General features: G+C 37.2%; 1 protein-coding gene across 1 annotated transcript in view; it reads right to left on the reverse strand.

Moving 5' to 3' along the window:
* Window positions 1–1,653: 1,653 nt before the first annotated feature.
* Window positions 1,654–14,574, reverse strand: part of LOC309494509 (interferon-induced protein 44-like) — a 63,201-nt gene continuing 50,280 nt past the window's right edge. The window contains exon 7 of the mRNA XM_082163931.1: window positions 1,654–1,887. Coding sequence (XP_082020057.1) covers window positions 1,717–1,887 — 171 coding nt within the window. The 3' untranslated portion in view covers window positions 1,654–1,716. The remainder of the gene's footprint in view (window positions 1,888–14,574) is intronic.

A 14,574-nucleotide genomic window follows, 5' to 3' on the forward strand; every position in this document is an offset into this window, starting at 1 on the left:
TATATACAATGGTTACATACTGTTAAAACTAATTGTGGTATTGATATCTTTGTAAGACTGCTGACTCTATAGAAGAGTGGCAAGGAAAACTAACTTCCGATAGCCCTCTAGTGGTCGGGAGCATTTCTGTTGTGGTGTGGCTTTATTTTGTTGTGTTGTGGCTTGTTTCTTTTCTGGTGTGGCTTGATTTCATTGTGTTGTGGCTTGATTTCGTTTTGTTGTGAACTTATGTTTGCTTTTTAAATTTCGTTGTGTTGTGCACTACTCTGCCACCGTAGTTTAATGGCCTGCAACCATAAACGTCTGCATTTAGCTTCGAAGGGCGTCCTCGAAGATGGAATTCTATAAAAAGGAAGACCATCTTTTTTGCATTCTGATTCTGACATCCAAAGGCACAAGACAATTTTAGTTTCTTATTCTGCGGATCTCCGTTTCCACCACTGTTTTTCTGTCACCATAATGAACGCAGCTGCAAGTGACGTAACTGTGACGCCTGCTTCAAAATGATCTGTATATGCTGTGCACCTGATCTGCCATAGGAGAGTTTTTTTTTATATAATAATGAATAATAAAGTAAATCAGGTAGGCCTAAATAGAAACTGAAACAAGAATTGATGTTTATGTGCTGTCCTAATGTTTCTGAGTTCATTTGACAGTTTACTTATGCACCCTGTAATAATTAATAATTGAATCCTGTAAAGTTTAATAATCAGTAAATTTTACTAACTATAAGTAACTATGTCAACTAACTGTCATTAGAGTTTTAGTAAACTGTAGACTGTCAGTAGACTGTTAGGTTATGGTTAGGTGTTATGGTTTGGGTTGGTTTAGTAGAAAAAGATGACTTGTAGTTGCCAAGTTACTTATTGTCAGTAGAATATCTGTTGGGGAGCATCAAAATAAAGAGTCAACAGATATTAAGCAGACAGTCTACTAATACTCTAATGGCAGTTAGATGACACGTAGTTGCAAATCTACTTAAAGTTAGTAGAATATCTAAAGTGGACTATCGAAATAAAGTGTTACCTATAGCTGTTTGTGACATGTGTAGCTGATAAGGGAAATACAGACAGAGTTCCTAGACACAGAATGCATTTATAGTGTTACCTGTTGCACAGTTGTTAATAAAATGAACAGAAACTGAGCAACACTTGTATCGCCTCATCTATACACGCCATAACATTAGTAATTAACAAATGAAAAAGAGATAAGCTGTATTCACTAAGCCTATTTGAAAGAAAAGGAAAGTGAAGGTTCGAAGGAAGGAAGAGATCGAGGAGGGATAAGAAGGAGGCGGAAGGGCAAGGGCAAGAAGACAAGCAGTCTCAGATGAAATTCAAGTCACTCTTGCCCATATCTTTTTCAATGGTATGACTATGAGGGAGGCTGGGCAAAGGCAACATTGTGTATCTTTTTACATCAAAATTAATCGCAACAAACCCAGATTTTTTATAATTTCACACAATATTTGTGTGTTCGATGTTCCAGCTCATAAAACCCACAAAAACAGGATTTCAAAAAATTTGAAAATTACATGAAATCACACAGTAATTACACAGTGATACCATGGTCATTGAACCAGGTTTTGATTCTTTTGGCAGTGTGGTCAGGTGCAAATCCTGCTGGAAAATGAAGGAAGCATGAAGTGCTCTGAAAATGTCCTGGTAGGATGAATCAAAGAATGACCCACTCCAAATGCATTATATGTGATTTCTATCAGTAGCTTTGAATGTCCATCAATCTATCATCAGCAATCTGAACAATCTTTTCAAGTGCCTTTAGTATCAGAGCATCAATCTCATCCTTTGTGTCAGTCTCATCATGGTAGTTCTTCACTGGGAAGATGTTTGACAATGGCACACCCGTTTTGGCACTGCACATCTCCATCTGGATAGGAACACAATGTTAGGTCAGAAAATTAGATGTGATTGATAAATTGAAACACGTGTATGTCTTTGGATTATATCACATACCTTCTCTTTGATCTTCTTGCTGGTGTAGATCTTCCTTAGATCTTTGTTGACCAGCGAACATGCTCCATCCACTTTGGTCATGACAACTACTTGAGGAATCCCTAGAGCAAATGCAGAGGCAATGTAAAGGTTCTTTACATTGTTTTTCCACAATTTCTTCCCACATTTAAGGCAGTTTGTTGTACATATCTACATAACTGACTTACATACATTGTCTGGGTCATATAATTAATTAAGAAGAAAAGTTGAGCCTTGTAACATGCCCTGTTTGCACTTGGCATTATTGTGTCTGGATTTTTTTTCCATCTACACACTGAAAAACACACACAAACTCAACCCACTTTATGCCCACTTCTCTCTCATGTAATGTAATGTATGTGAACTCATGAATGGAAATTATAATTAAACATTCAGATTTACCCTCATCACTGATTCTCTTGCGGATGTACTTCAACTTGTCAATAAGTTTATCATCTGTGTATTGGATTAGATCTGCGGCTATAACAAACACCAGGCAGAAAGCCTGATCGGAGAGGGTAGGGTCACTGATGTAATGTTGATCCTTATGAGTGAGTGCCTGCTTCTCATTGAACTAAGATTGGGAATAAGCAATATATGATAAACGTCAAACCTGTTGCACACACAGAAACTTTATGTCGAAATGTTATTATCACAATATAGGGGTTTATTACTTTATAGCCGTCTTTCACATGGCCAAACACAGCATTTATGATGTCATCTGGTTGTGACCCAGCCATTGCTTGAGCTTCTAAGCCCATTATGTCCTTGAAGACGAAGGGCAAAGATTTTTTCCCACTTCTGATGGTATATGCTTTGAGCTGAAGACCAAAAATATAGAGGCATAAATATTTGTAAACAATTTCCAAGAAATTATCATATGATAAACTAAAATGCTCAATGCTCAAGAGTAGGTCAACTGGACATCTCTAGGTCTCCATCTCTAGCTTTTAGAAAACATGCAACTGTATAGTTGACAAATACCTACATTTTGTGTAAAATGACTGCCACCAACAGATGAATCAGCTAGCGCTCTAGAGGTGATCCGTCCTTGAAAGGCACTATCGACAGAGTTAATAAAGCTGGACATTCCTGCTCCAATTTCTCCAGCAACCAGAATCTTGATGTCCTTTACATCTGGAGAACTCGGAGAGAAGTTTTTCAGCTTTTCTTTTAGGGTTTCTTTTTGTCTGTCAAATCAAAACAACATTTTACAGAACTTCACATAAAGCTTCTGTCACCCCACGTGATTTTGCCATAGTTATGGACGCCATTCCCAGTGGAGCTATTGCAGTTTATTTCCTTGACTAATTCCTGTAAAACAGCAATAGGAATAATGTGCTTTGCATTCAGACCTTCTCACAGGAATAGAAAGATTCGACACTTCTCCACATATGCATCTGTCATCTGGATGCTTTACAGCCAATGCCAGCCCATAATTCAATGTGCAGTGCCCCAATCTTAGTCTAGTAATAACCACAATATCCCTCCTTCCTAAACCTATATTTATTGAATTTTTCACTATTGGCTGAAGAAAAAAAATAATGTCTGCCTTTATTTCCCTCTTCCCATTCTTTTTGCCATCATTTTATTAATCTGAATAATTTACACTCAACTCTTCCATACATTACTTCCAATACTCAAAATCTTTATACAGGTTTGTTTAATTTTTTTTTTTTTTGTGCCATTTTATCGGCCTATTCGTTTCCCTGCACTCCTGTGTGAGCTGTAACCCAAAGGAATCCCACTGTATTCCATGTATTCCCCATATTAATTATTCGATTCAATGTTACTAGCATTTCTACTAATTTCTTAAATCTGATCCGGCCCTACTCTTCCTTCCTTTTATTGCCGTTAAAGCTGCAGTTGAGTCTGAGCATATTACTCTTTTACCAGTACCATTTTCCTCCACCCATCCAAGGGCCCATTAAATAGCCACAAGCTCTGTAGTAATGACACATTATCTGTTGTGAGGAGGCAGAGACAGTGGGATCCATTTGCAGCTTTATTATAGAGTAGTCTAGACAGGCAGGGTCAAACACAGCAGACAGGGCAAAGCAGGCTAGGCAGAGACAAACCAGGTGAACAGGCAAGGGTCGAGGCAGGCAGCAAGAATCAGGAATCAATAGACAATCCAGGTCAGGGCAGGCAGCAGAGAATCAGAAACGATAAACAGTCCAAGGTCAGTAACAGGAATCAAACACAGGAATAAACGCTCAGAAATGATGGCCAGGGCAGAATCAAGACTTCGCATTGAATGTGTGTGTGGAAGTGGTTTATATGAGTGTGTGTAAATGAGGTGCAGGTGTGTAACGTAATCAGTCCCAGGTAAGCGGTATTATGGGAAATGAAGTTCAATGGGTAAAGTTAATATTCCGGGGAAGGTTCCCTCCGGTGGTGAAGAGGAGGCGGTGCGGGAGCCTGCTCTGTAACATTATCTGAAACTCGTTTTCCATTCTTTATATTTAAGATTTTAAGTTGTTCTATTAATTGAGTTCATTGATCCATCTATATATTTGCATACTAGATGGATATAGATGGATATATCATAATGTATTAAGTGGAGTTCTTCAAGTGGTCTGTAGCAATACGTCTTAGATGTGTGTAGTCTGCCGCAAATAGCCTAACAAAAGAAACTATAATAAAAGAATAAAAGAAAATAATAAAAGAAACTATGAATAACTCCACCCACCTCTATCATGAATGAAGTGTTACAAGCAGTTCGGAGCATCTCTGCTGATTTACGATGCAAGGGTAAATAAAGAACTTCTTTCTATAAGTAACGTTACAGAGTTTTCTTTACTTAGTTCAAGTTCAAGCACATTTACAACAGCCACTAGGCTGACCAAAGTGCTTTACAGAATAACAGGATTAAAAGAAGATATAACATGCATAAAAAAAAAAAAATAAAAAAAAAAACGAGAGCAACATAGAGTAGCTAACCATAAAACAGGAATAGCAGTATCAGACTCAAATATAAATTAGTAAAACCAACCGAAGAAAATAATCAATATAGCTTACTAAAGAAAACAGGTAGGTTTTTAACAGAAACTTGAAAGCAGACAGAGAAGGGGCCGTTCTAATCTCTAGAGGCAGGGTGTTCCAGAGTCGTGTTTTGTATAAGCTGAAGACGAGCAATTTGAGACTTGGATATACCGCAATAAAGAATGGCAGTAATCTAGTCGAGAGGTGACAATTAACGCACAAACAGCCATTTCTAGAGTTTTCGGAATGAGAAAGCCTTTGATTTTAGACAATAAACGAAGTTGATATAAGCTGGATACGATCACGGAGGACATATGTTTGTCAACAATAAGTCTGGTCAACAAGAACACCTAAGTTTAAGTCTATATATATATATGTGGTAAAGCAGGGCCGGCCCGAGGCATAAGCGAACTAAGCGGCTGCTTGGGGCCCCCTCGCCACCAGGGGGCCCCCAATCGAGTTTTTTTTTTTTTTTTTTTTTTACATATTAATTAACTTAAACAAGTGACATAAATGAATGAAAGGATTAATAATTCAAGACAAGAAAATTCTGATTTCATGATCAATATACCGGCCTACAACTGCTGCTGTGTCTGCCAGTGTTTGAGTCATGCGCATAACCTCGCGTGCATAGACAATTTGTGCGCAAAGTCACGATAATGTTAAGCCATGTCACAAAAATTTGATTTGATCAATGATTTATCCTTTAAATGTAATGATATTCAGAACAGAACAAGAATAAAAAAATCTATAAACTATAGAAATAACTATAAACAAGCCAAAACGAAATTATTTAGAGCGAAAGCGAAAGTAAGCGGCGTTGGGCTCACGTATCTCTCTCATTAGAATCAAAATGTTTCAACATTCGCGATGGATTTGGATGGTAAACTATTCTTTATCATAGGCTTTGTACTTCACTCACGATCCAATATCGACGGGAAAAAATCATCCTCTTCACACGCGCAAAAATGTGCTTGGAAACATCACAGTGGAAGATTACAAAGCTGGAATATGTTGTGTGTGTGTGTGTGTGTGTGTGTGTGTGTTTGTGTGTGTGTGTGTGTGTGTGTGTGTGTGTGTGTGTGTGTGTGTGTGTGTGTGTGTATGTGTGTGTGAGTCGCGGGCGCGATCGAACAGTGGAAACATAAAAACATACTCCGTCATGTTCATACAAGACATCATTCAAACTGCAAAGTGTTGCAAAACGTTGGAGGATATTTAGCAAATAATTGTTTTAATATGTTTTGTGACAGTTTGTTTTCAGAAGTTTCCAAGAGTTAGTAAAAGAGTAAAGAAAAAGTTAAAACTTTTTTAAGTAGCTATTTTTTTATTAAGTATTTATTTTGTATTAATACATAACCTCATTGTATTGATTGATTGATTGAAAACTTTATTGAACAACAACAATCAACACGAAGTGTTGAAAAGGATAAAAACACAAAAAAAGCCCAAAGGCTTGTTTCCATTGTGGTCCTTAAGATGGAAGATGAGTAACAGTATATGGACTAACAACATTGAGGACAATGAAGAAAGGGGGCATACAAAAAAATACAAATAAAATAAAACAGATAAAAACACAAATAAAAAGAACGAAACAAGGACTAAATTCCCAGATAGACAAGGTATTAATTTATAATGTAACATTATAGCGTGACATTGTGTCAATAATCGTCAAGCACAGGTGACTCTGCGTGGTGGGAGGGGGCCCCCAAATCAAATTCTGCTTAGGGCCCCCAAAAGGCTCGGGCCGGCACTGTGGTAAAGTGTGCTTTACCAAAATTATTTGGTAAAGTGTTAATAATATAATAAGTATAATCACGTAGACCTATAAGGCCACAATATCAAATTTGATGCTCTGCATTAACTTTTTAATTTGTATGTGGTCGGTCAACTTTGACTGCGAACATCCAAGAAGTGACTGTTTTTTATGACCACTTAGACTCATCAAATGAAATCCAGTTTTTCTTTCTTTTTTTCTTTCTTCTTTTTTTTCAGATTGCATATCTACAAAATTATTGAATCACTCAAAATGAGGAAACCATTTTATAAGCATATTCATCATTCATTAGTATATTCGAGTATTACCCTGTAGATTTGAAAAAAAACATTTTCAAAAAAATAATCAATATTGCCATTAATGATATCAACTTCTGAGGATAAAATGGATAATTTTCTACTTTTTGTCGTTTTCACAAGTAAAATGTTGAATAGAATTAGACTACTTCAGATATGTTATGCACAAGATTGTGGTTCTTCTTAATACAACACAATTCTAGTTGGTAAAATGTTTGGGGAGAAATACCAATAAAATTTTACATGGAAATAAATTGTCACCTCACACAGAGTATTTGCAGTTTTATCTGAACAGATCAGTGTTTTTACTGCTGTGCGACATGCCTGCACATAAAAAACGAAATAAAGTACTGGTCTGCATACATAATAGATTATGTCCATGAAGGGCTTACCCCCAGTCAAATTCCCTCCATGGTTTATCCAGTTCTATGGAAACACATTTAGCAATTAAGTTTATCAATAATTTGGTAGTATCTCTCTGAGAATGTATCTTGAAGAAAGACCCTCTCACCTGGATTTTGCACTGAGTCTGATGATCTCATATTTTTTTACCCCCTTCAATATATTTATATCAGCTCTCTCCTGGAGTACAGTTGACTCGTATAAAGCAAGCGAAATCAGAGCAGTTATACTGTAGCCTATGCTATATTTCAATTTCACTTTCATTTTTGCAAGCATACATGCATTGTCCACACCCATTCTTGTTATTTTTAGTTATCTATGCTGTTGATCACACATTGACATGCAGGGCCGTTTCTAGGCATAGGCAAACAGCTGGGGAGCGCCAGTGAGAGCCCCCACCACACCAAGAGATTTTCTTTCTCGCCCAATCGAGTGGAAGTTTTTTATATATATATATATATATATATATATATATATATAACGGAGCATATAGGCTATTTGCACTAAGTGACTGGCCCACCGCTAAATATCTACAGTGGCATATGTCGATGGGCGTGAGGTGCTTAAAAGTAGCTTTTGACGAGTTCGAATCCGCCTTTTGCCGAACTTGCTCTTCTCCCTTTTCCCAACACATGAGATGTAAAATGTATAGTCTAACATAAAGGTCTCTAGGGTTATATTTTGCCAACGAACTAAAATCGAAACTGTGATATCCCACATGGAAATAACCTATATTAACATGTTTTAGTATAGGTTTTTAATATATATGACATATATAAAATTGTTCGTTTTCCTATATTATAGGTACATATATGCACGTATATATGTGTGCATATGCACCTATATGTTCACCTATATATTAGTAACATTATTAAAATCCATAGCTACTACTACACTGTAAAAAAAAAAAAAAAAAAAAAAAAAAAAAAAAAATCCCGTTTACAAACGGTAAATCTCTGGCAGCAAAGTTTCCAGACGGATTCCGTTAAATTACGGCAAATAACCATTTCACAAAATTACAGGCAAAAACCGTAAAAATACAGAATTGACTTTAATGTCAAAATTAATTAAATTACAGTACATTACTGTTGATAATGGCTTATTAAACCGTGGAAAAAGGATAAATGATGTCAAATTACATAAAAAAAACAAAACAAAAAACCATTTAACTTTCAGGTTAAACTGTAAATTTAGGGTTTTATAAAGTTATCTACAGTAATTATATTTTAATATATAGTTTTTCTGTGTATAATAACTATGAAGTTATGTATAAAAATGCATTAAGTACATACATTCAAATACAAAGTTTGTATATTTACAGTTTTAATTTTCGCATTTCAAATCTCACAACTTTGACCAATCTCTAATTAAGTACTTAATAATAGCAAATGTACAGTCAATTTCTGTTAAATTAACTAAACGTATAAGTACAGAATACCTGCACATTTACAGTATTACTCATTAAACATAAACACTGAACATCAAGATGACAGGTGAATGATATAGGAAATACAATCTTAGTATATAATTTAGAACATGTAAAAATATCCACATTACAGTAAAAGGCAATTGCTGTATGCCTTTATACTCTAATGGCGCTTTTCCACTGCATGGTACGGCTCGGTACGGTTCGACTCGGCGCGGAACGGTTCGGCTCGCTTCGCTTTTCCACTGCGTGGTACGACTCGACTCGGTGGACTCGGTACGGCACGGTTCGGTTCGCTTTAGCTCGGTTGCTTTTCCACTGCAGTTAGTACCGCTTCAAAGTGGGTGGGACTGATCGTCTCTACTGCCATTACATCATCATATTAAATGCGAATTTTTCATTCCGTGTTTCCCCATCCACTCCTCGGCAACCAACGAGAGGAACGTCTGCACCTCGTCCACTGACCACGATTCAGCCATTTATTTTTTTAAAGTTTATACTCTTTTTTTTATTTTTATTTTATTTTATTTTTTTAAGCAAATACTTTTAAAACAGGTGCTACAGCGTTGGCTGTTGTCTACTGGCTATTTAAAGGGTAACTAAACCCCAAAACAACTTTTTTTAGTTAACGATCTGTAAGACTGGAGCTTTATTAATGCTGTTCATTGATTCAAGTAATTTTTTTGACATTTGTGTTTAAAGTGTTTTAATTCTACAATATATGGTGTAAAAACGTCTGAGTGCTGCCCTCTTCAGGTTAAACGGTGGCTACTGCAGTTGAATTTTCCTATTGGAAGTTGTGGTACCCTCTGACGTCAGAGGGCACCAGCTAACCACGCCCTTGCCTACAGAGAGACGCGTTTCAGATGCAGTTAGTGTAGCACAGTACACATAGCAATTTTATTTTATTTTTTTAAACAAAGATTTAGTATTATTGGGTCAAGTGTTTATGAAAAGATGGATCTTTAGCGGTTTCTTGAAAATGTGTTGAGTTGGGCAGGTCATTCCACCAGCAGGGAACAGTCCAGGGAAAGGTCAGTGAAAGTGATTTTGTGTCTCTTTGGGATGATGGCACCACAAGGCGCCGTTCACTTGCAGAACACAAGCTTCTGGAGACACATAGATCTGAAGCAGTGAGTTTAGGTCTTGCTACATCATCTGGATCAGTTGCAGAGGTTTGATTGATGCTGGAAGAGCTGCCAGGAGAGTATTACAATAGTCCAGTCTGGATAGAACAAGAGCTTAGACAATGAGTTGTGTGGCTCCGATAGGAAGGGCCGGATCTTTATGGTGTTGTATAAGGCAAATCAGCAGGATCGCATGGTTTGGCTGAAAGTGAAACCAATTTATTTTTTACTCAACATACACAAGGAATACTGATCAACAAGGCACATGTATTTGAACTTATTGCCTTCTCAGACATTAAACTAATTTTACTGATAAACAAGGCACATGTATTTTAACTTATTGCCTTCTCAGCCATTAAAATCATTTTACTGATAAACAAGTGTTGTGGCAGTTTAATTCACTAAACAATCATCTTTGGCGTAAGAGACAGTCTGGAATCAAATGATCATTAAAAAGTAATTTATTCTTGCAAGAGGCCCAATTGCCACACAGAGGTAGACAGTACAGTCTGTGAAACAAGTGCGACCAGGAGGGAGGGGCAGGCCCGTCTTTATACTCTGTTATTGTTATCTTCCAAGGTTCTTTAAACTCCAGAGATGGATAAGACACCACCAGTGATCCTATTATACTGAACTTTAGTTTAGCTTAACTTACAGCCTGCAAGTCCTAAATTGGACAGCCCTTTGACCTTAGGGGTCAGGGCTTCAGCCTTCAAAGCTCTCCCCCTCTTTCTCCTGCCTCACAGAAGTTCCACATCAATCATTATATCACATAGTCAGCAACACACATAGTAGTCAATCTAGTGTATGTTAATGAAAATCAAAGTAAGTAATGAAAATCAAAAATCTCCCATTACACTCCTCCCTTTTTATCATTCATTGATAATTGTTTCATCAAAAACCCTCACACAGTACTAATAATCATAATGAAACGTACCAAGTTCAAGTCTTACATCACACTTATACTTCTCATTTCTCAATTTCATATAACTGATCATACTCTTAAACTTAGTAGACAAAAAGATTAAAATTAAAACTATTGAAATTAAAATATTAAAATGAAATAAGCTCAGGCTATTTTCCCAAGGATAGGCCCTTAATTCTACAGCAAGCAGATAAAGGTTTATTCTGAAACCGGGCTAGACGAACGAGCTCTGTCATTGCATCCCCAACACTATAGGTCGGACCCTCAGTCATTACAGTATAAACAAGAAAAAGTTGGATTAATATTTAGTAGGAAAACAAAACATGCTATAAAAACACAGATAAAGTAGATAGGAAAACTCCTCATATTCAAACCCTGTCCTTGTATGCCATCTCGTAACACGGATGGCTACTGCTTTTAACCCTCTTTACATATCATCATCGTTCCAAAAAATAAAAACATCAGAAAAATTCAACAAAAATGACATAAGAAAAATAAAAACATAAACAGAAAACATAAAGAAAACATTCATTTACCACATGTTACTATAGCTTCCGCTATCAGTATCAAAGTCACATTTTGTTCACCAGTTTCATCATCAGAATCGACTGTCATTTTCGCCAACTGAACATTCATTCCCGCACTCATATTCACCCATGAATAACAAAATTGATCAGAATAACACAATCAATCATAACATTTGCACCAATCAAATTATTAGATCCATATCAATACTAAGCCCTAGTTTGATTTAATCAAATAAAATGATCAAAATCGTCACAAAACAAATTATTCTGCTAAACTTAAACCATTAGTTCGTCCACATCCTCCTCCAGGTGTGTTGATCATCTCGTTCGCCCCATGGACATTCCGTCTTCACCAATATGACACTTTGCGTGCCGTTGCAATGGGCTTTCCCTCGCTGGCAAGGGAGGTACGTTACTAGCACGTCCTTGATCCCTCACTGCCCTCCGCGTCGGCACGTGGGGTTGCTGAGGTTGGTTGGTGTAGTCTAAGGTGAGAGGCGTGGACCCAGGTGTCACCCTCTCCAACCACTTTCTGATCATTAGAGATTTTTCCCTCAGATCCCGACCGCACCTCCACTGGAATGAACCATTTCCTGCCTGCTGTCACCTGTGAATGCAGACCCTAGCTATTTTGTTATTGACCGCTTGTCTAGCCGGTCGTCCCTTTTGGTGTGACCTGTTGAATCAACAGCCTGAAACATATTGTCACCCGATAATTTTGCTCACTGAATAGCACTGACAAACCTAAGAAAACACTCAACCCATTTTGCTCATGTCAACAAAACAATATTTCTACATTTGGAACAGAATCAGTTCTGTTCGACACAATCCATCCTGACATTCTGCCCTGTATCAAAAGTCTGCATGCTCTGTAAAGAAAAACAAATGTCGAGGTTACTGTCAGATAGTAAAGTACGTAGTTTCTTTTGTCTGCGGTGCTGCCGCGGCCTTCTCAGGGTCCTTGTTGAAACAGTCCCTGTTATTAGCACACACATACAACACTTTTGTTAGGGAGAAGAATGACTTCTTGCAGGGTTTTTTCCCCCAGACATCTTTCTCCGCCTCTGAAACAAAACATTACATTCTTCACTCCAAGCCACAATCTCATCTTCTTATCGAAGTATTTGAAGGACAGCAGCCCTCAGTTTCACCGCATATCCTGCCTTTCAGGCCTGTTGTTTGGTCTCTTAAGTCAGTCATCAACAAACATTTTCCAATGTCAAAGTCATCAATTGTTTCTATCAGGTCAGGTCGTGGTGTACAGACTTGGTCAGTATCAGTCAAACAACATTCTCCTTCTTTGTTCAATTCACAATATTCATAAATGTGAAGGGCTCTCTGGATAAGTTGATATTTCCTTCACCAATGTGTCACTTTTGTTGTTGCCATCAAATCTGTACCATTTTCTCAACTCATAATGGATGACGATCTACAACTTCACAATTCATATTTACATAAATACTTAAACTGATCCAGAAAGTAATTCAAATCAACACCATAAATGTCAAAAATAATTACTGCCAGACAGAGCTTGATGACTAATCACCTTAAAGATTGCCCCGTGTTCTGTATTGTCTTTTCATCAGATTTTTGGCTTCTTTAAAATGTGTCATTTGCCTTAACCCATCTGTCATGATAAAACTCATTCCAGATGTTAATGACACAATATACACACTATTCAGACGGAATAGCTCCCCTAAACAAACACATACCAAACATGAACCGCTCATATTCTCATATTCATATCTTTTGGTGTTTACTCTAAACATATTTAAATTTTAAATAAGATTTTAAACTTCTCATTTTCCTGTAGCTTTGATCTAATTTTACATTGTCTCTTAACCAGTTTCAAAGCACGTCTGTTCATTATTCATTTTCTCTTAGAAAAGTCAGCTGGGTTGTTCTTGTTCATTATCATTATTTTGCTTCAGCTTGCTTTATCAGGCCGATAACAGAAAGACAGACAGAGTACCCTTCCTCCACTCAGCAGTCTCTCTCACTATAAACAAATAATCTTTTCAACAGCCCCCTAAGACTGTAACTAAATAAATCATAGTCTAGAACCCTTAATAGTTCACAAATTTTAAAATACAAATGTTTAACTCAAATTAGTACCATTACAACAATCTAAAATACATTATGCTATGAGCATTTCTAAGGTTATCTTTAGTTTAAATACTCAATTCGCCAAACCTTTGTTATCCAGAAATTTCTCTTAACTCATCACAAGCTGTCTTCATCTTTAGCCACCAACATGTCTAATGACCTTCAGGAGTTAAAACTATCTTACAGACATATTATTTCAATATCAACACTTCTATAATTTTCCCTTGCCCATAAGGCCACCAGCATCATGTTCCTGACATAAATTAAGTTTTGTTACTGTCTCCACAACAAATAATGACAGTCCCCTCATGGTCTCAGCTGGCTCTTGAAAGCCCATTCCCATTAGCTCTTAATCTATAATTTTCTTCTCTTCAGGGTGTTGTCCCCTGGCATAGTTGCAGACACTTGTCATAATGAAAAACAAGTCATACAATAAATGCGTTTTTCTGGTGAGTGGTATATAGAGGAACTCACATTTTCTGGGTCAGGCGTGCCGTAACTCCTCACAGCCCATCCGTCCTCTCAGTGATCTGCTGATGCTGCTGGCCACTCACAGTCACCTGCTCAACTCTAATACCTTTCTCACATAAAAACACCTCCCCATTATGGAGATGCCCAGTGTTTGTGGCGTGACTTCCCCTGTCTTAGGTTGACCTTTGGCCAAAAGATCTTACCCGTCTTTGGGGTAAGCACTTCGTACACACTTGGTTACCGCTCTTTCCCATCACAAAATCAGTTTTCCCCAACAGACTCAGTTGTTTTCTGGAGCTTAGGAAAGGCACATTCAAGAGTCACCAGAGCACTCTGGACTGCCTAATAGTGTTAACACAGGGAGACAGGTTAATAACAACAGTATTTAATCACAAAAATCTGTTAAATCTGTCCGAATCAGCAAAATCTCAGTGAATTTTAATCACATCCATCTATTCAGTGTACTGTTACATCTGTAGCCGGAACCATTAGCCCTGTTTCATGGTGGAGGCTAAAATCAGACAAAGAAGTTACTGGTCCT

Source organism: Leuciscus leuciscus (genome assembly GCF_965113295.1).
Source record: "Leuciscus leuciscus genome assembly, chromosome: 3".
NCBI classification, from domain to species: domain Eukaryota; kingdom Metazoa; phylum Chordata; class Actinopteri; order Cypriniformes; family Leuciscidae; genus Leuciscus; species Leuciscus leuciscus.